The 23,769-nt window shown below is 39.2% G+C and overlaps 1 protein-coding gene across 2 annotated transcripts; it reads right to left on the minus strand.

The window, feature by feature from the left end:
* Window positions 1–5,768: 5,768 nt before the first annotated feature.
* pskh1 (protein serine kinase H1) lies at window positions 5,769–16,459 on the minus strand. 2 transcript variants are annotated; one of them, XM_053623155.1, is made up of 4 exons: window positions 15,907–16,459; window positions 15,240–15,352; window positions 13,310–14,436; window positions 5,769–8,564 (listed from the first exon to the last, which is right to left on the minus strand). In XM_053623155.1, exons 3-4 carry the CDS (start codon window positions 14,258–14,260, stop codon window positions 8,247–8,249), a joined length of 1,269 nt encoding a protein of 422 aa, XP_053479130.1. In that variant the 5' UTR covers window positions 14,261–14,436; window positions 15,240–15,352; window positions 15,907–16,459; the 3' UTR covers window positions 5,769–8,246. The 2 variants fall into 2 exon arrangements, with proteins under 2 accessions (XP_053479130.1, XP_053479129.1); XM_053623154.1 differs by lacking the exon at window positions 15,240–15,352.
* Between the last annotated feature and the right edge of the window lie 7,310 nt (window positions 16,460–23,769).

The following is a 23,769-nucleotide window of genomic DNA, read 5'->3' on the forward strand; positions in this document are numbered from 1 at the left end:
TATAAATTGATTTGCATTTTAATGAGGGAAATAAATATTTGACCCCTCTGCAAAACATGACTTAGTACTTGGTTTAAAAACCCTTGTTGGCAATCACAGAGGTCAGACGTTTCTTGTAGTTGGCCACCAGGTTTGCACACATCTCAGGAGGGATTTTGTCCCACTCCTCTTTGAAGATCTTCTCCAAATCATTAAGGTTTCGAGGCTGACGTTTGGCAACTCGAACCTTCAGCTCTCTCCACAGATTTTCTATGGGATTAAGGTCTGGAGACTGCCTAGGTCACTCCAGGACCTTAATGTGCTTCTTCTTGAGCCACTCCTTTGTTGCCTTGGCCATGTGTTTTGGGTCATTGTCATGCTGGAATATCCATCCACGACCCATTTTTCAATGCCCTGTCTGAGGGAAGGAGGTTTTCACCCAAGATTTGACGGTACATGGCCCCGTCCATGGTCCCTTTGATGCGGTGAAGTTGTCCTGTCCCCTTAGCAGAAAAAAAACCCCAAAGCATGATGTTTCCACCTCCATGTTTGACGGTGGGGATGGTGTTCTTGGGGTCATAGGCAGCATTCCTCCTCCTCCAAACACGGCGAGTTGAGTTGATGCCAAAGAGCTCCATTTCGGTCTCATCTGACCTCAACGCTTTCACCCAGTTGTCCTCAGAATCATTCAGATGTTCATTGGCAAACTTCAGACGGGTATGTATATGTGTTTTCTTGAGCAGCGGACCTTGCGCGCGCTGCAGGATTTCAGTCCTTCACGGCGTAGTGTGTTACCAATCGTTTTCTTGGTGACTATGGTCCCAGCTGCCTTGAGATCATTGACAAGATCCTCCCGTGTAGTTCTGGGCTGATTCCTCACTGTTCTCATGATCAATGCAACTCCACGAGGTGAGATCTTGCATGGAGTCCCAGGCCGAGGGAGATTGACAGTTCTTTTGTGTTTCTTCCATTTGCGAATAATCGCACCAACTGTTGTCCCCTTCTCACCAAGCTGCTTGGCAATGGTCTTGTAGCCCATTCCAGACTTGTGTAGGTCTACAGTCTTGTCCCTGCCATCCTTGGAGAGCTCTTTGGTCTTGGCCATGGTGGAGAGTTTGGAATATGACTGATTGATTGCTTCTGTGGACAGGTGTCTTTTATACAGGTAACAAACTGATATTAGGGGCACTCCCTTTAAGAGTGTGCTCCTAATCTCAGCTCGTTACCTGTATAAAAGACACCTGGGAGCCAGAAATCTTTCTGATTGAGAGGGGGTCAAATACTTTTTTACCTCATTAAAATGCTAATTAATTTATAAAATTTTTGACATGCGTTTTTCTGGATTTTTTTGTTGTTATTCTGTCTCTCACTGTTCAAATACAACTACCATTAAAATTATAGACTGATCATTTCTTTGTCAGTGGGCAAACGTACAAAATCAGCAGGGGATCAAATACTTTTTTCCCTCACTGTGTGTGTGTGTGTGTATATATATATATATATATATATATATATATATATATATATATATATATATATATAAATAAATAAACAGCTCTAGACACAACTCACCATCAATATTTCAGTTTATGGGAAAACTGATACTCCCACCCTGATTTAAAGGGAAAGTCCACCATAAAACGCATCAAATTGGCTTATATTGAAATATTTATGATGTATTTAGTGATTGTGGTGCTAATTTATTGGTTGGTGCTTTATTTCTGTTATTGTCTTTAGAAGTCAGCAGTTGTGTTGAGCTGATGTCTCAGGTGGACATTGCTAGCGCAGTTACAGTAGTGATACATAGTAATAGGAAAAAATAAACAAATAAGTCAACAATCTCGAACATGTGGTATTACTGTCACATTTCGCTGTTGGCTCCTAACAACAAAACAGCAAGGACATATTTTCTCAGTCGTTTTCCAGTAACGTTCAGTCATATTAATGAGAAATCCAATGTAAAAGTACTGGAGACTGCAAACATTGGACTCTAGAGCAGCTAGTTATATGACGCAGTTGGCAAGGCTAGTCAGCAGTCTCTGAGATTACAAGCGTGACAGTGTGGAGAAGGGCTGGGTACTGCGACCAATTTGGCAATTTGATTCGATTCTTATTCATGTGGTTTTGGTTTGACTCAATATCGATTAGTTATCAATATTACATTTAAAATGTTAGTTGTGCAGACATGGAATCCATGTTTTAGTATAGATGCTGGTGACTGAAACCTTCCTACTTGGCAATATTACTGAAATACATATTTACATCAACAATATGGCGCACACAATTATGTTGAATTCCTTTTTACTTTTGAGTAATAAACATTGTAACAAGAAATCATAAATATCTGCATGAACGCACACGAGCTAAGCACAAACTGCACTAAGGATGTCACGAGAACCGATACTTCGGTACCAAGTTGGTACCATCATTCTTAAAACGTGCCAGTACTTGTTTTTCTGCAGGAGCGTAGGTACCGTTGGTAATGAAGGTACAGAGGTTGCAATTCTTCCAGAACTGATGGGGGCTGCAAATACACATAAGTGTTTTAGTCTGTGCCCAAGTGGTAAAGAAGAAGAACAACGCCTACAAGCACACAGGAAAAACTACAGAAGATGGTGAAGTTTAGCTCCGCCCTGACTCGTTGATAATTGATGCGCTGAAGCCGGTGAGCAACCGATGCTACCGTTCATTTCTAACAAAGCGAGGAAACACCTCGAATTTGGTGAAGCACCTGAAAGACGGTCCTATATTATGTTTGTTTGAGGCAGCTGGCATTGTGGCCGTGAAACCAGCTAACATGCACCACGTAATGTTAGCGATAGACAGTTATTTGTTAACGACGCTAACGCACTGCAATGTTATAAACTACCTACAAATGGGCCACCATGCATCGCCATTCAGCCCGTGTCCTGTCAGCAAAATGTAGCCTAATATCACTAATAATTATTCACATGTTCATACTTTTAATAGATCTTTTTGGCCTGCCACCATATCAGTGAATTTAAACTAATGCTTGCTTTCAGAATATAAGGGGGGGGTGTGTGTGTAGTGAGTTTAGGAGTGCACCTTAGCACTTATAGCCTCCGTTATTAGTCATTGTCAGACAGTGTTTGATAACTAAAATATCCCTCTCTCTCTCTTTGCCAGTATTAGCCAGAGGAGGATGTCCACCAGGAGTTTTTAATTTTATTTTTAAATAATGTTTTATTTTTATTAAACCACACCGCGGTATCAACTTTGGTATCGAGTATCATGTACTTTTGGTGGTATCGGTATCAACTACTAGATTTTTGGTATCGTGACATCCCTAAACTGCGCATTACTGTAAAGCAATAACAACACTGTAAATGTGCAACAGTGAAATTCGTTAACAACGCAAAACTTGTTTAAGAAATAAAACCGTTTTCAAAATTCAAAACATGAAAGATGGCGACATGTTCGCGGTGAGAGGCGAACTACAGATAATATTCACATCCTCGAGTAAAGCACGCGCATTAAGAATTGATTCTGGGATTTCCCGATACTGATGCTGTTTCGTTACATTGAAGATCGATTAAAATCGGAGAATCGATATTTTGTTTACCCAGCCCTAGTGTGGAGAGCTGTAGTAGCATGAACGTTCAAGCTTTCGAATCCTCTCTGTTTGAGCAGTTTGTTCATTACTTAATTCGATTAAATGTTATTTGTAAAATGGATATTGCCACAAAGCAACTTTACAGAAAAATATAAAATTCCCAGATATACATTTATAATTTATTCCTAATGAGCAAGCCAGAGATGACGGCAGCGAGAAAAACTCCCTGAGATGACATGAGGAAGAAACCCTGAGAGGATGCGCACGTAAAAGGGAACCCGTCCTCATCTGGGTGACGACGAATCGTGTGATTATAAACAATTCCCTTCTATAACTGTACAATAAAGTCAAAAAGTGCAATTGTGTAAACAGGAATCTAGGAGCAACTTATAAGCATGAGCATCAAAAGCATTTCTGAATTCTTTACAGTTTTTATTTGAAGTCTATTTTGTTGAAGACATCAACTCTTCGACGATGGAAACTTGAGTGCTGTTCGTAGCAATTGCAGTCCTAAAGCTATCCAAGCGAGAACAACAACAGGCATCTTTTCGGTTTCCATGCGGTACGAATAATCTCATGGTGATGTGCCGGGGCCATCCTCAGCAGCAGCCAGTGATTATAATCATTAAATTGTTCAGGATGGGATTTCTTTTCCTCCTTACTCCAAGCTGTTAAGATTTAATGTGATATTATGTTATCTAAGCCATTATAGACTGTCTCACATCCTGAAATAAAAGCCCAGCTCACAATGTGCACAGGAAATGGACCTGTACTTCCTAGTTACTTGTGAACTCATCAATCTTCCAAATAAAGGTGTCGATATCTTAATACGTGTGGTTTTCTTTGTTTTCGTGTTTCAAATGGTGAGAATAAATGAAAAACAGAATAAAGGAAATACGGTTGTTGTTTCGATAATCAGACTCAAGATGAGCTCCCAGAGGTAAAAACTGTGTGTAAACAGACACACTGCACTCATAGACTTGTGCTAAATTAAATACTAATACGGACTAATACAAACTAATAGTCTTCGAAATTATTTCATCAAGTAATATGAACTAAAAGCCAAATAAATGCAATTCACTGGAATCTAGCAGGTTAGACACAGACAAGTTATAAGAAATCTCGGCTACACATCTGATGTAGAGATAAAACAGTCTGGACCTCATTGTTTAACATGAGCAACCAGACATAGCTGCTGTTGTTGTGCTCGAAATATGATTTGCACTGGTAAATTCAGGTTTATTTTATTATATTTATGGTTGTATAATTAATTATCTAGCATCCTCCCATGAAGACAGCAGTAAACCTGTCGAGTATAAACATGGGTACACAATAAAATAAAAACACACGCCAGGGAGCAAAACTGAAGCCAAAAACAAACAAAAATTCAATTCAGTTTAATTATTTCTGTTCTTTAAAATAAAACGCAGCTAACGCTGTGCCTTCGAGTTAGCTAACAAGCTGCAGCATGACAATAACACACCAGTGCTGCTATGTAGATATATTTTGCGATATTTTAGATAACGGTTATCAGCCTCAGCGTTAAACTATATTACTGTCAATGATTTACAGTTTTAAATCCTGTAGTTATAGAGCTAAAAAAGAAAAAAAAAAGAAAATTAAAAGAAGTAAAAAACGAGCTAGCATGCTCCTCGGCCAACGTGAATATAAAGTTATCTTTCCAGCTTTCTTTTCTTTAGCTGCAGTAATAACTATTGGTAGAGCTGGTTTATGGTTCTAGTTATATATTACATTGCAAATGAATGTTAATTAAAGTCCGTAAATAAATATCTCTAACACATGCGTCTTTGGACATGCTGCCAAAACTAGCTACCGACAGCTAACAAACAGCGCGTCTCAGCAGAACCATCAGTTATCTACAGAACCTCAGAAAAGTTACTCACTCTTTCACATTACAGAACCTTTCATGCCATGCTCCAGTAAAGTTTAATGCGATGTAATAAATCCCATGTAAAGCAGCTCTTTGTTAAACGGTATATTTAGCGCCAGCTTGCTAACAGACATAGCTGGTTTATAAACGCTGTTTGCTTTGCCACTGTAATCCGAGAGTCAGAGAACAGGCTCTAACCAATCACAGACAGATACGCCGAGCAAAGCGGTGAGCGATGCAGTCTTTAGCCAATCAGAAGTCTGCCTGGAGGCGGGGTCTATGAGCGCGTCACATCTTGCAGCGCTGTTGTTTACAATGTGGAACACCGAAATGCAGAAAATATCATAAAGGGCAAGTACAGTTATTATATTTCTGTGCTCTTCTTTTCTATATTCTAATCATAAATAAAAAATAAATAAAACTAGCCTAGATTAAAAAAAAACTAACTATAATACATTTCCTTGCATAACATTAATCTGAAATAATTATAGCACAAAAGTGATCAATATGTAATTCATATTATGACCACAGATGGCGCTATAAAAAATGACAATTTTATATGATCATGAATTCAGTTATAATTGTATGCAAGAAGATCAATCACACTTAAGTGGCATGCAACGAACTGTAAAATGTATGTACTTCAGGTGCAGCACTACATTAATTTGTTCGTCTTCCGTACTGCAGTAAGCGCTTTTTACTGGTTAGTATCGTGTTGGATCTGGAGCTTAGCCCAGGATCAATGGGGCGAGAGGTGGGAATACACCTTGGCACAGGGCTGTTGCTCAAATAATAGAAGAGAGAAAACCGAACAACAGCAGAACATCTTACATGAAACTCTTTAATTGAGACATTTGATTAAAAAAACAACTAACAATTCAGTATTCTGGGGGGGGGGGTTCCAACATTAATCTTCATTAAAACAAAAACAACACAAACACAACACATATTTACACTTTTCCTTCAAGAGACAGTGTTGTATCAGCGGCTTCAAATGGAAAATTGATCAAACTAGGTTTATACAAACAACTGAACTCACATACTGTACGTCTTTGGAAATCCAGGAACTCGCTACTCTTTCTACTTTTTTTGCAGCACATTTCCTTAACTGACAACGAGGCAAATGATAAATTTTATTAATGAATCAGATGTCAATTCAAACTATTAACACTTTTAAATTTCCTTCCTTAAAAACAACCGTCTCGTTTAGTTAAAAACACACAATTATAAAACAGTGGTTTTCCCAAAAGAAGTAGAATTTACTGTTTTGTTTTGTAAATCACTTCTTGTGTTGATTCATACTGATAAAAGAACTTTACGTCTTGAATGAGAGAAGTATAGCAGAATGTTACACTAACAAGAAAGTATTTTTTCAATAGCATTTAAATTGATCTGTTTGGCCACTTCAGTGGGGAAAAAGCAGAACCAAAAATACCTAATTCATTTTTCAAATGAATACAACGTTAATGTTTACTAATAAATGTATTAGGGCGCTTTCACAAGTGTGGGAAGATTCCTAAATTAAGACAAGATACCAAGCTGATCCTGGTTACAAAATACGCTCATTCATCGTGCGATAAATCCCAATGTACCCAATGTTCTAAAAAAGTACAGTTAAGTACCAAATATGTCAAATGGTTTAATGAGCTGACTGATGTGATTAATAAGATCACATATAAAACATGTCTACGTTTGAATGAAACTTATACAATCATAACGTACTGCATATTAGCGCAAATTCTTAGGGTGTTCATTTTATTTAAAGACAAAAATTACTGTAAATCAGCGTTACATACTGTAGGTCAATCATGTAAATCAAAATGCTTAGAGGTGACAGGAATTACTTTAAGCAGTATCATTAGAGAACTCATTGTAAAGAGCTCCCATAAATAATGACTTCACCCAAGTGGGTTCTTTAGTAAGAAAAGGTATAGTTTCACCTTCATATTTGAAATTAATTCAATAAACTGTGAAAAATGGGAAACAATTAACAGCATCAATATGACCCTATAGAGCAACTAACTATAACGGTTAACAAAAATAATTCACAGCAAAAATCAGGAAGGTCTAAAAAAACAGCGAACACGGATTTAGTACTCCTTCCAGCAACTTCATTATGTAGAATTCTGTTCAACAGATACAATCAGGTAAAATGCTTAATCAGACAGTAACTCCATAGACAATACAACAATGAAAAACATTAACAATAAATAAATAAGGGGAAAAAACACACAAATAACATGAGCATAAAGGAAAAACACAAGCACAGAGATGGACTGGAGAATGAGTGAGATATATTTATTTGCTAATTGGCTCTGTGGTCAGCAAGGGGGTTGTCTCTCAGAGTTCTTCCATCAGACTCGTAAGTACACGCCACTCCTGTTCCACTTTACCACTTCCGCTCACAGCATGTGGGTCCTAGTCATGTGCCGATATGATATTTTATAATTAAGATAATGGCTTAATTTTTCCTCATTGTTTAAGATCTCAAAAGGTATAAGGATATTCTAAAAATGACTAAATTATTGTTTAGTCAGAGAAGACCAAGTGACTGTTCTGTTTGCTGTCTTTTTTCCCAAATTTTATTGATTTCTCATTGGTGAAAAGGATTATGGGACTGCCTTCACAATGAAGGAGCCATATGAAGAGGCCTTTAAATCTTATAAGACCTTAGGCTGCCTTATGAATAGAGTTCAGGGACAGGAAAAATAAACTATTGTAAAATATGGCATAAAAGACTATCGGCACATGTCTAGTGGGTCCCAGAGTGTCGGTACCAGCATGTGCAGTGTGACTGCAGGTTCAGCCGTTGTACTGTTGCTGGTAGCGGCGGTTGAGCTCCCTCAACTCCTTCTCTCTGACGCGTCGTGCTCGGCCTGACTTGCTGGAGCGGCTGGAGCGCGTTGACTGTGCTGACTTTGTGCTTTGGCAGCGCGACGACGCCCTCTTGAGCAGGTTCTGAGAGATGCAGCGCTGGAGGTTCTTCATGGAAGACGAAGCAGCCATGCTAACAATCCACGGGTGCTTGAGCGCCTGACCGGCCGTCAACCTGTCGCTCGGGTCCACAGTGAGCACGCGGTCAATGAAGTCCTTCGCCAGGTTCGACACACTCGGCCATGGCTGGTGAGGAAAGCAGGAAAATTACATGAAATGCAGAAATAAATAAAACTTTTTTCAAGACAGAGTTCAGAACAAATCCCATGTATGTAGTTTTCACGTATACAAAATACATAAAGAAGTGTCTTTTCAGAATGATGTCAAACCGTTTTGATTCTTCTTCTTTTCATATATCAGTATGATATAAGCATTTATCATTATCAGTATTTATATGGCATGGAGTCAACTAAATAATTAACTAATAAATAATGTTCTTCTGTTTCAGATGTAAAACACTAATGCACAAACAATTCAGCCAGACTAGTTGTTTTAGTCACTTTTTTTAAGTAGTTTATAAAATATATATCTTAAGGCTTTAATAAAGATATAACAAGATATAATAAACTAAATTTATCCAATACAAAGTCAATTAATCAAAGGTTTTTATAAAGAAACATACATACTCTGAATCTATTATGAGTAGTTTCATAATATTTAGAACTGTTGGAATGAAATTGCCAACAATGTTTGTGTTTTTTAGGCAAAGTTACTCCACATGAGCATGGTCATTTTTGGAAGATTAGTTTGTTCACTGAGGAGAGCCATGAGAAAACTACTAGGTTTTGTAAACATTTAACCTGACTAATATGACAAATTAAAAACTGCCGGTTAATTTTTAACCTTGCTGTTTACATCTCACAGACCCACCGCATTGTTGACTTCGCATAGAGAACAAAACACATGCTTTGTAGAACTCTTTTTTTTAAAAGCCCACAGATTTTTGTGTAAGCAGCAGACACTCTGACGCACACAATCTTACAGACAACACTGCAGCAAAGGGTTAGTGTGGGATATGATGTGATCACAGGAAAGCTCTGGTTTCCATCCAGTCAACACACACACACACACACACACACACACACACACACACACACAAGTACACACAAAGACAAAACCAAACACAGAATCCACAACACAAGTAAACTCCCTCAACAGCACAACCATAAATTTGGTATTGGACAGTCAAGCAATTCATTCATCAAGAGAGCATTTACGGTAAAGGAGGTTTATAATAAAGTTTATAATGAACTTGCAGAGAGGGACGAGAGGCCAGACGATCATGGGGTATTGTTTTCTGGTGTCGTGACAGTGGCCTTCTGGGGAATATTTCTGCTTAGGAATGCAGATTGTGAATGGACTGGCTGAATGTCTACATGTCCTCATGTAGCTTTATAACAACAGGCTGTCAGAGTTTTTATGCTATACCACAAACCACCAGAGGGCCCTGAATACATCACAGCATAGAGCTGCATAATCACGCCAAAAACTAGTAAGCCTAAACAATCTGTGCCACAGCAATGAGACACATCTGATTACTAACAGATTAATAACTAGTTAGTCTGATTAATAACTACAACCCCAATTCTGAAAAAGTTGGGACAGTATGGAAAATGCAAATAAAAACAAAGAGGAGTAATTTGTAAATGTACTTTGACTTGTATTTAAACAAAAAACATATAAAGACAAGGTATTTGATGTTTTACCTAATCAACTGCATAGTTTTTTGAAGGTAAACTTTTATTTTGAAATTGATGCATACAACATGTTCCAAAATAAGTTGGCACAGGGGCAATTTAGGACTAATAGCGATTTGGCAAGTTTAAATAAGAAGGTGATGTGAAACAGGTGAGGTAATCGTCTAATCATGGTATATAAAGAGCTTCCAAAAAAGGCCTAGTCCTTCATGAGCAAGGATGGGTCGAGGTTCGTCAGTCTGCCAACAGATGCATCAGCAAATAATCATTTCGAGAACAACATTCCCCAAAGACAAATCTAGGGATGCACCGAATGTTCGGCAACCGAAATTATTCGGCTGAAAATAGCAAAAAAAAAGCACTTTCGGTGTTCGGCCGAATAAGTGAAAAGGCCGAATAAATTTGACCAAACAATGACGTGTTTGATGACGCGCCAAAATAGCCTAGCAACCAGAGTGAGACGCGCGAATGTCACGACCTCCACTTCCGGCAGCGATCTCGGAGCGATGAGGGGGTGCGCGCATGCATGAGCTACGTGCACGAGCGCATGCTCTTCGGATGTTGACAACCGTGACATTGTTTACTGTGGACACGTGCATTTGTTTTGTTTCTGTTCCGGAGTATTCTGTCACGTCGCGAGACGTAAGGGAGTAGAGTACGGAAGCAGGTAAAGACGTATTTATTTAAGGGAACATAACATTAACAACGTATCTAACTATACTATATCTACTATAATACTCCGCGAGGTGTACAGGGACGCGAGTGGTATATATCCCCAATATAATCAGCCGTATAGAACCGAATAGAACCATTTTTAGCACTCGTCAATGCACTTTTTTGTTGTAGGCTACAAAGTGTTCCATTCTTTCAGCAGTCAGTTATAGGCCTAACATAGGCTATTCAAGGGGGGCTCAAAGATGACCACATCAAAATATTTTTTATTTTAATCATTTATTTATTTAAAGTTATATTGTGCCTTGTTGGTAGCCTATGCCTGCTGGAATGAAAAAAAAAATGTTCAGTGTTAAATACATATTTTGAAATTGTAGTTTTTGTAATTGATTTTTTTCTTTGAAAAGCAAGACAAAATAGTAAAAAGCACATTTTGACTATTTAATTTATGCAATAGTGAAAAAAAATGGTAAAATAAATGGAAAAAACGCGAAAAAATGTGTTCGGTTTCGGCCTTTGGCTTTTGGCCAAGTTTTTCATTATATTCGGTTTTGGCTTCGGCCAAGAATTTTCATTTCGGTGCATCCCTAGACAAATCGGTAGGATTTTGGGCATTTCACCTTCTACAGTGCACAATATAATTAAAATTTTCAAGGAATCCGGTCAAATCTTGGTGCGTAAAATGCAAGGCCAAAAACCACTTTTGAATGCGCGTGATCTCCGATCCCTCAGACGCCACTGTCTTAAAAAATGTCATGAGTCTGTAATGGATATCCTGACATGGACTCGGGAATACTTTGGTAAAACTTTGTTAATCAACACCATGCGCCGCTGCATCCACAGATGAAAGTTAAGGCTTTACTATGCAAAGCAGAAGCCATACATCAACACTGTACAGAAGCGCCGCTGACTTCTCTGGGCTCGGTCTCATCTGAGATGGATGGTAGCACAGTGGAATTGTGTTTTGTGGTCAGACGAGTCAACATTTCAAATAGTTTTTGGACAAAACAGCCGTCATGTTCTCCATCCAAGCTGTTATCGGCGTCGGGTCCAAAAGCCAGCCTCTGTCATGGTATAGGGGTGTGTCAGTGCCCATGGCATGGGTAACTTGCACATCTGTGAGGGCAGCATTAATGCAGAAAGATATGTACACATTTTGGAGCAACATATGCAGCCATCCAGAGCAGAACAACGCCAAACCACATTCTGCTCGGATTACAAGTGCATGGTTGCGTAAGCAGAGTGCTAGCATGACCTGCCTGCAGTCCTGACCTGTCTCCAATAGAGAATGTGTTGTGCATTATGAAGTGCAAAATAAGGCAATGAAGGCCCTGTACAGTTGCACAGCTGAAGAAATGCATAATGGATGAATGGGGGAAAATTCCACTTGTTAAACTTAACCAACTTGTGTCTTCAGTGACCAAACACTTAATAAGTGTTAAGTGTTATAAAGGTGATGTTACACAGTGGGAAACAGTCGACTGTCCCAACTTCTTTGGAGTGTGTTGCAGTCATCAGATTTGAAATGAGTGTATATTTTCAAAAATAAATTAAATTCACAAAGTAAATCATCAAATAATGTGTTAATAATGTGTTTTCAATATAGTACAGGGTGAACTGAATTTTCAAATGACTCTTTTTGTTTGTTTTTTTGCATTTTCCATACTGTCCAAACTTTTTCGGAATTGGGGTTGTAGTACAATACCATTACAAATACTGTATTAATCAACACTTTTTTTTTATCCCTTTAGCACATATCCATAGATTATACAGAAGACTCACTGTGGCACATCCAATCAGTCACTGGCTTGAACAGTATAGAATAATAACATAACCATGCATCTCTTTCAAAATCTGCTAACACTTTACATTAATGGTCGGTTAACTGTCATTGTTTAATGCATTAGTTGAAATGAACAAATCATGAACTTTAGCATACGCTTACATAAGCAATCATGAACTAAACCATAAGTACTATTGAAAAACAACTAATACTTTAATTAATTGATATTTTTAATAATATATCAAATAATGAACACCTGCATGAACTATTGTCTATTCCATCAATGAGTAGACTAAATTTATAAGTAAGTCAATGAAATGCACAATAATCAATATGGACATCGCATTAAAGAACATATTTGCAGGTGTTAACTGGCAAAATTCTGAATATCAAGTTCCAGTATTTATACGTGGACATTTAGGCACATACGATAACATAACTTTTGTTGATTGTTTTAGTCATGGATTGAATAAACTTTAGTCAATGCAGGTATGTTCATTACCATTTTAAACAAACATCAATTTGTTTAACTTTACTTTATGGTGCATTAATGCTGAAGTTCACTCTTTGTTAATGTTAACCAACACAGTACATAATGATAGTTAAGGGAAACTTAATGTAACGCATTACTCAGATTTTCTTTACCAGTTTGTACCATCTTATTGTCAGAACGTATGTCTACAGTTTGGAAAATAAAGCAGTTTCCCTTCTTCAGCTCAGCTCCCTGTAAGAATATGCATGAGACCAGAATAACGTTAGAATACTTCATAGATTCCCACCTCCCCAGAGAAGCTGTACTTCCCCTTCAGGATCTGCCGATAGAGGCGCATGCGGTTGTCGTCCTCAAAGGGCATGGTGCCACTGAGCAGGATGTAGGAGATAACCCCCAGTGCCCACATGTCCACAGCATTGGTGTAAGGCTTGCGTACTAGGATTTCAGGCGCGATGTATTCAGGTGTGCCACAAGTGGTTTTCATAAGGCATTCGTCACCCTTTTTGCGTGTACTCGCTAGACCAAAGTCGGTGATCATGATCTTGGAGTCAGCACCAGGGTGGTAGTAGAGCAGGTTCTCAGGCTTGAGGTCACGGTGTGTAATGCCTAGCATGTGCAGGTAACGGACACCGTCCAGCACCATGCGGAGTACACGTGTGGCATCCCGCTCAGTGAAGGAACCGCGTGCGATGATGCGGTCAAAGAGTTCACCCCCTGTGGCCAGCTCCATCACCATGTAGACACGCTCAGCCGTCTCGAAAACCTCCATCAGCTGGATGATGTTGGTATGGCGTACACGCCGCAGGACTCGCAGCTCCGACTCACACACCTCGCGACCCTCACGCCATCGAGTCTCAATCATTTTGATTGCATATGGCTGCCGTGTACCCTTGTGTTCAACCCGCACCACCCGGCTAAAGCTGCCACGCCCAATGAGCGCCTTAATCTCATACTTAGCTGTCACCCGAGGGTCAAACTTGGCCCGGTACTTGGCCACTTTGTTTCGCCGTGGTTCTGAGGGCTCCAGCTGGCCTTTTCCTGCTGTAGGGGAATTAGTGGCAGCACCTGTAGCTTGGCTTTGACCCTGAGGGGAAGGAGAGCCCGTTTTCTTGTCACTGCCATCCACACGAATAAAGTTCTTATAGACATCAGTTTGCTGAGGCTCAACCTTCTTGACAAGATCTAGCTGCACGTCTGCTGGTGGTTCTGGGAGGACCTTGCTCGTCCTGCACCCCATCACGTCAGGATCCTTCGCACCCAATGCGGGCAGCACATCCTCATAACCCGTGCCAGCCAAAGGCACAGACAGGATCTTTCAATGCCACAATAAACAAGGATGACAAGAACAGTCACCGGGTTCTACCAGAGAACGATCTTCTCCTCGGGTAATATGCAAATGCAAAGTCTATCAATCTGAAAGAATGAAAAAAAAAAAAGAATCCATGTCAGAATTCTTGCCGTAGATGTCAGAAATTTACACACAATGCCATAATACAGCAATAGTTTTTAAATACAAATATCTGCCTTTAAGTATGTCTTACAGTTGTGTTACAATGCAATTTTGTACTGGAATTTCATGCAAGAACATTGTATTCTTACTTTTTCTATAACACGCATTAGTATACAAGTAATAGAAAATATGGTTAATGTAATTAGCTACTGTCTAACATAAGAATGACTACAGGAAAGCTAAAAATATAAGATTCATGTAGCTTTATCTAACCTAGATGAACACATGCTGAGCTGTGGCTGGTCAGACCAAGATCTCAGCAGGGCAGAGTTTCTCAGCTCTAGTGCTTCCTATCGCACTGCAGCGCTCAGCTTCCTGCTCATAATACCTGAACCAGCTCCTGAAGATTAATAATGAGTTGGATCGGGTGTGTGTGCCCTGTTTCAGAGGTGTGTGCTGTTTCAGATGCCTATGCACAGTTTCAGGTGTGTGTGTGTGTGCCCTGTTTCAGGTGTGTTTGCTGTTTCAGATGACAGCACACTGTTTCAGGTGTGTCTGCACTGTTTCCAGTGTGTGTGACCTGTTTCAGGTGTGTGTGTGCGCGCCGTTTTAGATGTATGTGTGTGTGTGTGTGTGTGTGTGTATGTGTGCTGTTTCAGATGCCTGTGCAGTTTCGTGTGTTTGTGTGTGACCTGTTTCAGGTGTGTGTGTGTGTGTGTGTGTGCTGTTTCAGATGCCTGTGCAGTTTTGTGTGCTTGTGTGTGACCTGTTTCAGGTGGGTGGGGGTGTGTGTGTTTCAGTTGTCCGAGTGCTTCTTCAGGAGTGCTGGGAGTCAGTAAGGTATGGGAATCTACAGGGCAGTGGGTTCCCGGAGTGTAGCTGGAAAAAAAAAAAAAAAGACTTCTCCAGGCTAACTAGACAAGCTGCAGTGATAGCATGTGAAACTGTAAAATTAAAACAGCATTAAAACACTAAACAAGGCGGCGAAAGAAGTAAGAGGCGCTTTGTGGTGGTACTGTAGTGGCTTTTCTTTACAGTAACCCGAGTGAGAGGAATGTAGCCAAAAACATGTTCACTAACTTTATATTTAGGGTTGAAGTAAAGAGGCAAAGTTCACCTTATACACAATGTATAGCGGGGGTTTTCTTAGTAACTTTATAAAAATGAATGAGCGAGCAAAAAATTCAAACGTTACATATTTCTCTACAGTGTAAAACCATCTCTAAAACAAAGAGCGATGTTATACAGCTCCCGCACGTCACTGTTTTCCCGAGGCCTGGACAAAAAGGTGAACGGTAAAGCGCTAAACGGGTGGGCTTTTTCTCCCACTTGTGTTTATAGGTTTTACTACAACTAAAGTTGAATCTAGCTGTATTGTTGTTGTTGTTGTTGTTGTTTTTACTGGGAAACAAAAGTTTTCGTTTAAACGTCACCTTATGGTTGTTTTTGTTGCACTCGACGCAGGGAGTAAGAGGGCAGGATTGTAGAGGTCTCCAGCGCCGCCAGCCTCCTCAGCCCACTCTCAGCTGTTCTCTCCATTTTATTACCGCAACTTTTCTCAAAACTTTCCTCCGCTACAAGCACTCCGACTCAGCTCATCCTCACACTCACTAATACACACATCATGGACAGAAAAAAAAACCGACACGAACTTTTTCATCGACCAAGAAACAGTTGAAAACGTGGTGTGTTGCTTCGAGACGGTGTTTTCAGAGCAGGACCTGCTCCCTGTACACAGAGGGTTTTTCCTGTGGAAGAGTTCGGCTTGTTTCGACCCCTGCGACAAATACAGTGAAGCCAGAAGCAGTCAACATGGAGGAGAGAGGCGAACAGAGAAGGGTACATTTCTGTCAAAGAGGGGAAACTCTGTCAGAGGGGTAAACTTGTGTCATAAAGTAAAAGCTTGACAGAGGTGTAAACCTTTCTCTAAGGTCAAAGAGAATAAATTATCAGAGACGCAAACAATGTTAAATAAAACAGAAACTCGGTGGTGGGGGAAAGGGCGTGTAAACATTTATAACTACTTTCAATTCAAATTTGATAATTTTTTAATGATATTTAAAAAAAAAGTTAAAAAAACAGTTAAATAAGTTGCACATGTGACATTGACATGTGTGTATATATATATATATATATATATATATATATATATATATATATATATAGGGTGCATGGTGGCTTAGTGGTTAGCATGTTCGCCTCCAGGGTCGGGGGTTCGATTCCCTGTGTGTGCGGAGTTTGCGTGTTCTCCCCGTGCTGTGGGGGTTTCCTCCGGGTACTCTGGTTTCCTCCCCCAGATTGGCACGTCCAAAGTGTCCGTGGTGTGTGAATGTGAGTGTGCCCTGCGATGGATTGGCACCCTGTCCACGGTGTACCCCACCTTGTACCCGATGCTCCCTGGGATAGGCTCCAGGTTTCCCTGTGACCCTGAAGGAAGGATAAGCGGTATAGAAGATGGATATCCCATGTGCCCTCACACCTCCACGGTTGGGGGTTCGATTCCCGCCACTGCCCTGTGTGTGCAGAGTTCCCCCGGTCCAAAGACATACATGATAGTCTGATTAACATGTCCAAAGTGTCCATACACAGTAAAATCCCTAGTGTTGAATTAATACCCAGAGTGTTTATATGAGTCCAATGGACTTTGGCACCCTGTCCAGGGTGTACCCCACCTGGTGCCCCATGCGCCCTGGGATAGGCTCCAGGTTCCCCGTGACCCTGAAGGATAAGCGGTATAAAAAAATGGATGGATGGATATAGATGGATAAATATATATAATATAAATGTGTATATACACACACACACACACACACTACAGTAAAATTATATATATCATTTGTTGTTTAGGTTTTAGTTGTTTTCACATTCAAAATGTGTTTCAGAATTTTTAAGATTCCATAAAAACAAACAGTGTCAACAAACCTCCTCTTCTTCTTCTTCTTTGTCTACTTTTCTTCTTATCTTTCCTTTCCTCCAACTGACTTTTATTTTGTTAAAATAATTTTACTGCATTTAGTTGCTGGCTTCTGCTGAAGAGTGTAGTGTTGCTGAAATCCATGCTTCTGAAAGAGTTCAAGAAAACTTTTAGGACAGTTCTCTGAAACAGAATTCTTGTAAGCTGAAAGCCTTCCAGCAGAATCATGCTTCATGCTGAAGAGAAGCCTTGAAAGATGATCTGTTTTCCTCTGGCCAAGCTTGGTGTGGTTGGGTGTTTGCATGGGTGTTTATTCATGCAGGTCATTTTAAAAATCTACTACTATAAGTCTAAGCAAGTGAACTTGATGAAGACCCCTAGGATGAGGATGGAAATGTATTCAAGATTAAAACACAAGCCTGCTTGCCTAGAATTAGGCCTACTGTTACATCCCAAAACACTGATGAAATGCCTAGGATATGTGGCAAGAGGAATCAGTCCAGTCATAACTCAAAGCATGTTTACACAGTTCCCCATCTAAAAGTGGTCAAAGTAATATTTGTACACTGTTTTAATGGCGCTGTATGCCCCTGCCTAACGACTGCAGTCAAATTCACATCCAGGATACAGCACACGTGTTAGCAGTTATCACATTCTCATATTCCATACCTATTTCTGTCCATTCTTTACGTTATCTCTTATATCTCTTGAGCTATTATATGTCTGTTGTACTTCCATTGTCACTCAGTCACTTGCACAGTGCAATACTTTGTCTTTTTTACACCGTTCATTTTTAATTCCACTATATACCTGTGTTCTTATTGTATTTATTTATTTTTATTTTAATCATATTTCTTTAAATTAGTTAATTTGCTGTTCTTGTTTGTGGGGATTATGATTTTATATCTTGGTGTCTTAGTGAGGACCAAATGTCTCCACAATGATAAGAATATCTGACTATTTAGATTTTTTAAATCTATAGGTTTTACTAAGCAAACTAAAACAGTGAAAATGTTTCCTGAATTTAAGGTTAGGGTTAAATTTAGGGGTAGGCATATCATTAATTAGCCTAATTAATAATTATGTTTGTGGTAGACAAATATGTGCGTATTTTATGCCTTATGTGTAAACTATTTGCTCGAGCGATGCAATAAGAACTTAGGTCAATGTATTGACATATCGGCAAATTGACTTGTCATTCATGTACCAGTCATGTGTATGTGTCCTTATTTATTTGTGTTTCAGAGACACATAGTCAATCTGTATCAGAATATATAGTGTAGTAAATAGGCTATAACAGGAACGACATGTGCCTTTTAAGTTTTTGTTCTATGTAAATGCTTTTGTTTACCAAAGTGTTTAACTCACTGGATGGACAGAACCACTAGATGACACTGTTCTTCTGTTAAAGCAAATCAGACCACTAACTGCAGTGTTCCTTCAGGCTACTTTGTTTATCACTAAAACAATACAATTCTGAGCATATACCATGATTGCATATATAAATATATAAATATAAAAATTGATTTTGCTGGGCACCCAACATGTATATATTGATTGCACACAGATTTAAAAAAAAAAAAAAGAATAAAGAAGGAAAAAAAAGTAACATTACAAAATGGGGGAAAGTGGGGAGGTCTGAATTCTTTCTGAATGCATTGTATATGCATGTATATATGTCACGGTATATGGCATTAGACAAAGAACAAGTGTAATATATGCATAAACATATCGTATGAAGATGCCTGGTATATAGCTTGATCTTGTTCTATGTAGGTTCCAGTGTACAGTGATACTGCAAATATTGCTACTCAACTATCCACACCCTATCCCTCCCTTATACAGAGCAGCAGTTGAAAGAATTTTAATATCTGTGTTTATATCATCACAGACCTTTCTGTTCACTTGTCTTTTCACTGGTGGTTTGTCTTTTGCTGGTGTCCCATGTGGTGCTCCAACGTACATTGCAGGTGTTATAATGAATACCGCAAACCCTCTCTTTCTCATCTGCTGAACAATGGCTGCATCCCAAATGCAGCTCTGAATAAGGCAAATTTGAATAGGGCAATAGAATGATGTAGTGGTGCTTATGAATGTAGAGTGGAAATGCCAGATGAAATGTTAAGTTATAGACTTGCTGACAGCCATCTAGAGCCTGTAAAGGACACAGACTCTCTGATGGACCTACTCTGAATTTGATAAGATAAAGTGTTTGAGTTAAAAAAAGGATAAGGGGCATGGGATAAAAGAACGGAAATGGACAGACGACAAAAGGCTTAGTAGACAGCTAGTCTCTCTGGTCTGTTTATGAGTGTATGCAGAAGGTGATAGTAGGATGCCGTGTACTCAAGGACCAAATGCCTTAATGCAGGATTTTTCCCTTTTTATGAGGCTTGTCATTTATTCACTTGGTTATGCAATAATCTGTGTCGCACCGCAGCTGTAAAACAATCTGCAAAACAAATCAACAGACATGATGGATGGGTTAGTCTTTACGGTCCCTAGGTAATTCTGGTGCTTCCACTTTTTATGTTTCTCTCACTCATTCTTTCTCTGTCTCTCTCTCTCTCTCGCTCTGCCCCCTCTCCCTTGCCTCATCTCCTTCCTATCTACCCAAAAAGGTCAATACCATCTGTTAAATCCAAATTTGCTGACTGGTGTACATTATTTATCAGCATGAAGATAGAAGTGGCTCTATTAAAAGCCGCACTGACTCTTCCTCTCTCTCTCAATTATTCTCATGATAATCAGTCTTGGCCTGTGGGCCTGTCCAGACTGGCTCTCTGAACAGGACACTGAGATCTATAGCTGTTCTGAAATTTGCCAATTTGCAAACAAACTTTGTGTTTGACGTTGGACTGAGATTCCAGGCTTTCCTGATGAAAGTGGGAAAAGTCTTGATTTCCAATTCCCTCTTTAATTCCCCCTTCAAAGCTCTGCTCACTTTCTGGACAGCTCTGAATGTAATATTTCCAAATATTTGGAGGATTATCTCTTGTCCCAGGTCTATGAAGCCTATGCTAATTTGTTTCTCTTTCATACATCTGACCACGTGGACAATTTGCTATATAGTCTGTTGTCAAATATACTGTAGCTAAAATTCTGGACACATCTCTTTGCTGCATTGCTATTCCTAGCCAGTGCTCTTGTTTCAAGGCATCTCCAATGGCCCAGTGACTCCCAAGGCGAGACAGATATACATAGACACCTTGGAACTTCTCCACGAGGGAGAACCTTTCTATCCGGTTTCACATTTCTGCTCCACTGCATTGCTGTTGGAGTTGGAAGCAGTGTTGAAGCAAAGTTCTTTCTGTACTACTGAATACATACTGAAACCCACTCCTCTCAGTGTGTCACATGAATGTGTTATTCTATTTATACATGTATAATAACTTACGTACTATTCAATTGATGTGATTGATGATACTTGTTGCTCATAATTATTCAGTTCTAAGTCATTTGGTGAAAAGTTTGCAGCACGTTTGTCATCATCGGCTCCGTTAATAGCTGGATGCTTAGACTGTATTCTGTCTCACTTCTGTTTTGTTTTCAGTAAACATATTGTACCTGTCAAATTAGTGCTATCAGTATAAAATGCACTCATGAGCATAGTCAAAAGATAAAACATATTGGTTGTGGATTAATAAATTGGGTAATACTAACATCCATGTGTTTGCTGGCTCTAGTATCAGAGTATGACAGAAATATCAAAATAGTGGGTTAATACTGGGATTATAAAGGAAATATTAAAGAGAAGTGTAGAATAAGAGACAAGTGCACATATGGATAGTTTTACCATGTAAACCAATCTTCTAGTTTGTAGATTACAAGTGAGCAAGAGAGGCTTGATATATTTAACCAATATCAGAAAAATAATTTGTTAATTTTTGCTCCACGAACAGAAATAGATCCAGGTGCCATGTTCTAAGTTGTTTTAACCCATGTAGATGTAAAGATGGAAATGAAATTTGAAATTCTGATCTATCATCTCATATTCATCTTTTGATCTTAAACAAAAATGTCTTTAGTGTATAGCAAAATAACAAACCAATTGGCCTTGCCATTCCAACACTTTCAGAGGGGACTGTGTTAGGAAAAACAGCCAGTATGCCATTTCCATGTCGCCAAGTACATTCACTAACAAGGCCATCTCCCAGCATTCTCAAGGTATTTTTAGGTTGGTAAGGTTGCAGCCTCCACGAATGAAAGGTAAATGAGTACCATACCTTTGTCATTTAGCCTTTGAATTATGATTATAAATAGTCAACCAGAACAAAAGATGAGGCCTGACAGGTTGTAACAGTTGTGGGAAGGGAGTTCATGCAGTACATACAGAATATACTCTATATGCACTATGTATAAATATACTATTTCAGCCATTTTGATTATCAACTGGTTGCACCTCTTACAGTTCAGATGCATTTTCCTTTGTCTGAAATGTCCTGTTTCTCTAGAAATGGTGTGTTTAACACTAGTGCCTTAGCCAGGGCCATCACAAGCTCCCAGAACAGCCTCAATGTGCCTTGACATGAATTTTATGACTCTCTACAAGTGATGTGGGTTGATAGTGAGTTGGTGTTTTGATAATGATGCAGGAGAGTGCTGTCTGACACATCGGCCAAAATCTCCCCAAGGTGTTGAATTCAGATGAATCATAAGAATACAAGGAATCAGAACACTTTTTGTAACATTTGTAGAAGGTGTCCTCACATTCAGGTAGCTGATAATAAAATAATTGTCTCCAGGTTAATGGGAGATGTGTACTACCAACATCCAACCAATCAGGACAATCACGTTCCCAGTCAGTTCACTACCATTTGGACATTCTAGCGTAGGAGCATTTTCAGGTATAGCATCGAGAGGATTCAGAACAGTTCAGCTTCTGGCAAAATCAATGGTGTTAATGCTTGGCCGTTTAATTTGGCCTCCTGTAACATTGAATATCTAAGAAAGGACAACTACTGCATATCCTTGTTGTCCTCGTTGCAAAACTGTACAGGGTGTGAAGAATGTCACAGCATTCATTCTAGATGAATTCAACTGGACTGAAATCATGCTGGTGTTGCTTTAGTTATTTCTCAGATAGCAGGTATGTTTATAAAAACCTGAACATGCAAACCTGCCAAAAAGAGACATGTACAAAACACCAAATATAAACACATATCATCTACACTTATTTTGATATGCATGATCTGGAATTGACTCACATTTAGAATTTACATTAAAGTAGGTAAAATGTGATGGAAATTTGGGTAAACTGATCATTTACTGCTTTGTTTATAGTGTTTTGTGTAGTATTGTGTTGAGTAGATATATAATGAATACCTCCCGCTATGCTATATTGCTGTGCTCATTTGCTTGCACTTGTGTATAATGATTTAAAATAATGGCAAAATATTTTTTGGCATTCCTTTTGGCCTGTAGCTCAGGTCCTGAAAGGCCTGCAAAGATTCGTTTTTCCAACTTCTGAAAAACACTGTCATGTCAAGGCAAACCAGCGACTCCGTTTCCCAGAATGCACCACGAACTACAAACATGGCCGATGACTACAACTCCCAAAGCTACACACTGTCACTTCACCTTCTCTTGAGGAATAATAAGACACACCACATTACTTAAGAGACACTCACACACACAGCCATTGTGAAGTATATGCTCAGTTACTTTTTGCTTCTGCCGTTACCAAACCTTGATGCCTTGTTTGTTTATTCTGGTTTTTTGACTCTGTCATTCCCTTGACTCTGATTATCTGCCTTGCCTAGTTTGGATTGTGTGCATGATTGTTTGACCCTTGCCTGTCTATGGTTGTTGATTTCTGCCTAACCCTGTGGATTTGTCTTCCCATTAAACTGCCTTACCTGCACTTGCATCTGTTCTCACCCCCATAACGTGACAAACACAATGAATTCAGTCAATGAAGGTCTTGGTAATTAGCTGATGATTTGAATTGGGTATGTTAAATGGGAGAAAATAATACTGTTGTAATGCTTTCATTTATTGCGAAATATGACACAACAGTGAACAGTTGTGAATTTCCTTAGTTGGAAAAATACATGAATTAATTATTTCACATTATATATGACTGATTAATCTTTTTTGTCTGTAAAGGCATGTGTATTCTTTTAATCTCCCTACCCTTGATTATTCATCACTGTTCCGGAGTGCACAGCGATTATAAGCCCACAGCTGCCTCTTGTAATTTCCACAGGGACACATCCAGGGATCACTCTCAACTAAGTGTTAAAATATAATTAAAATTATAATATTGTTATAGTGCAGAATCAGTCATGGATTTTTAGGCACACAGAAAGAGAGATAGAGTGTACTCCAGTCTCTTGTACATCTAAAGTTGCACTACAGTCTTCTAAAAAACCCAGGTGGA

Source organism: Ictalurus furcatus, chromosome 4 (assembly GCF_023375685.1).
Source record: "Ictalurus furcatus strain D&B chromosome 4, Billie_1.0, whole genome shotgun sequence".
In the NCBI taxonomy this organism is placed as follows: domain Eukaryota; kingdom Metazoa; phylum Chordata; class Actinopteri; order Siluriformes; family Ictaluridae; genus Ictalurus; species Ictalurus furcatus.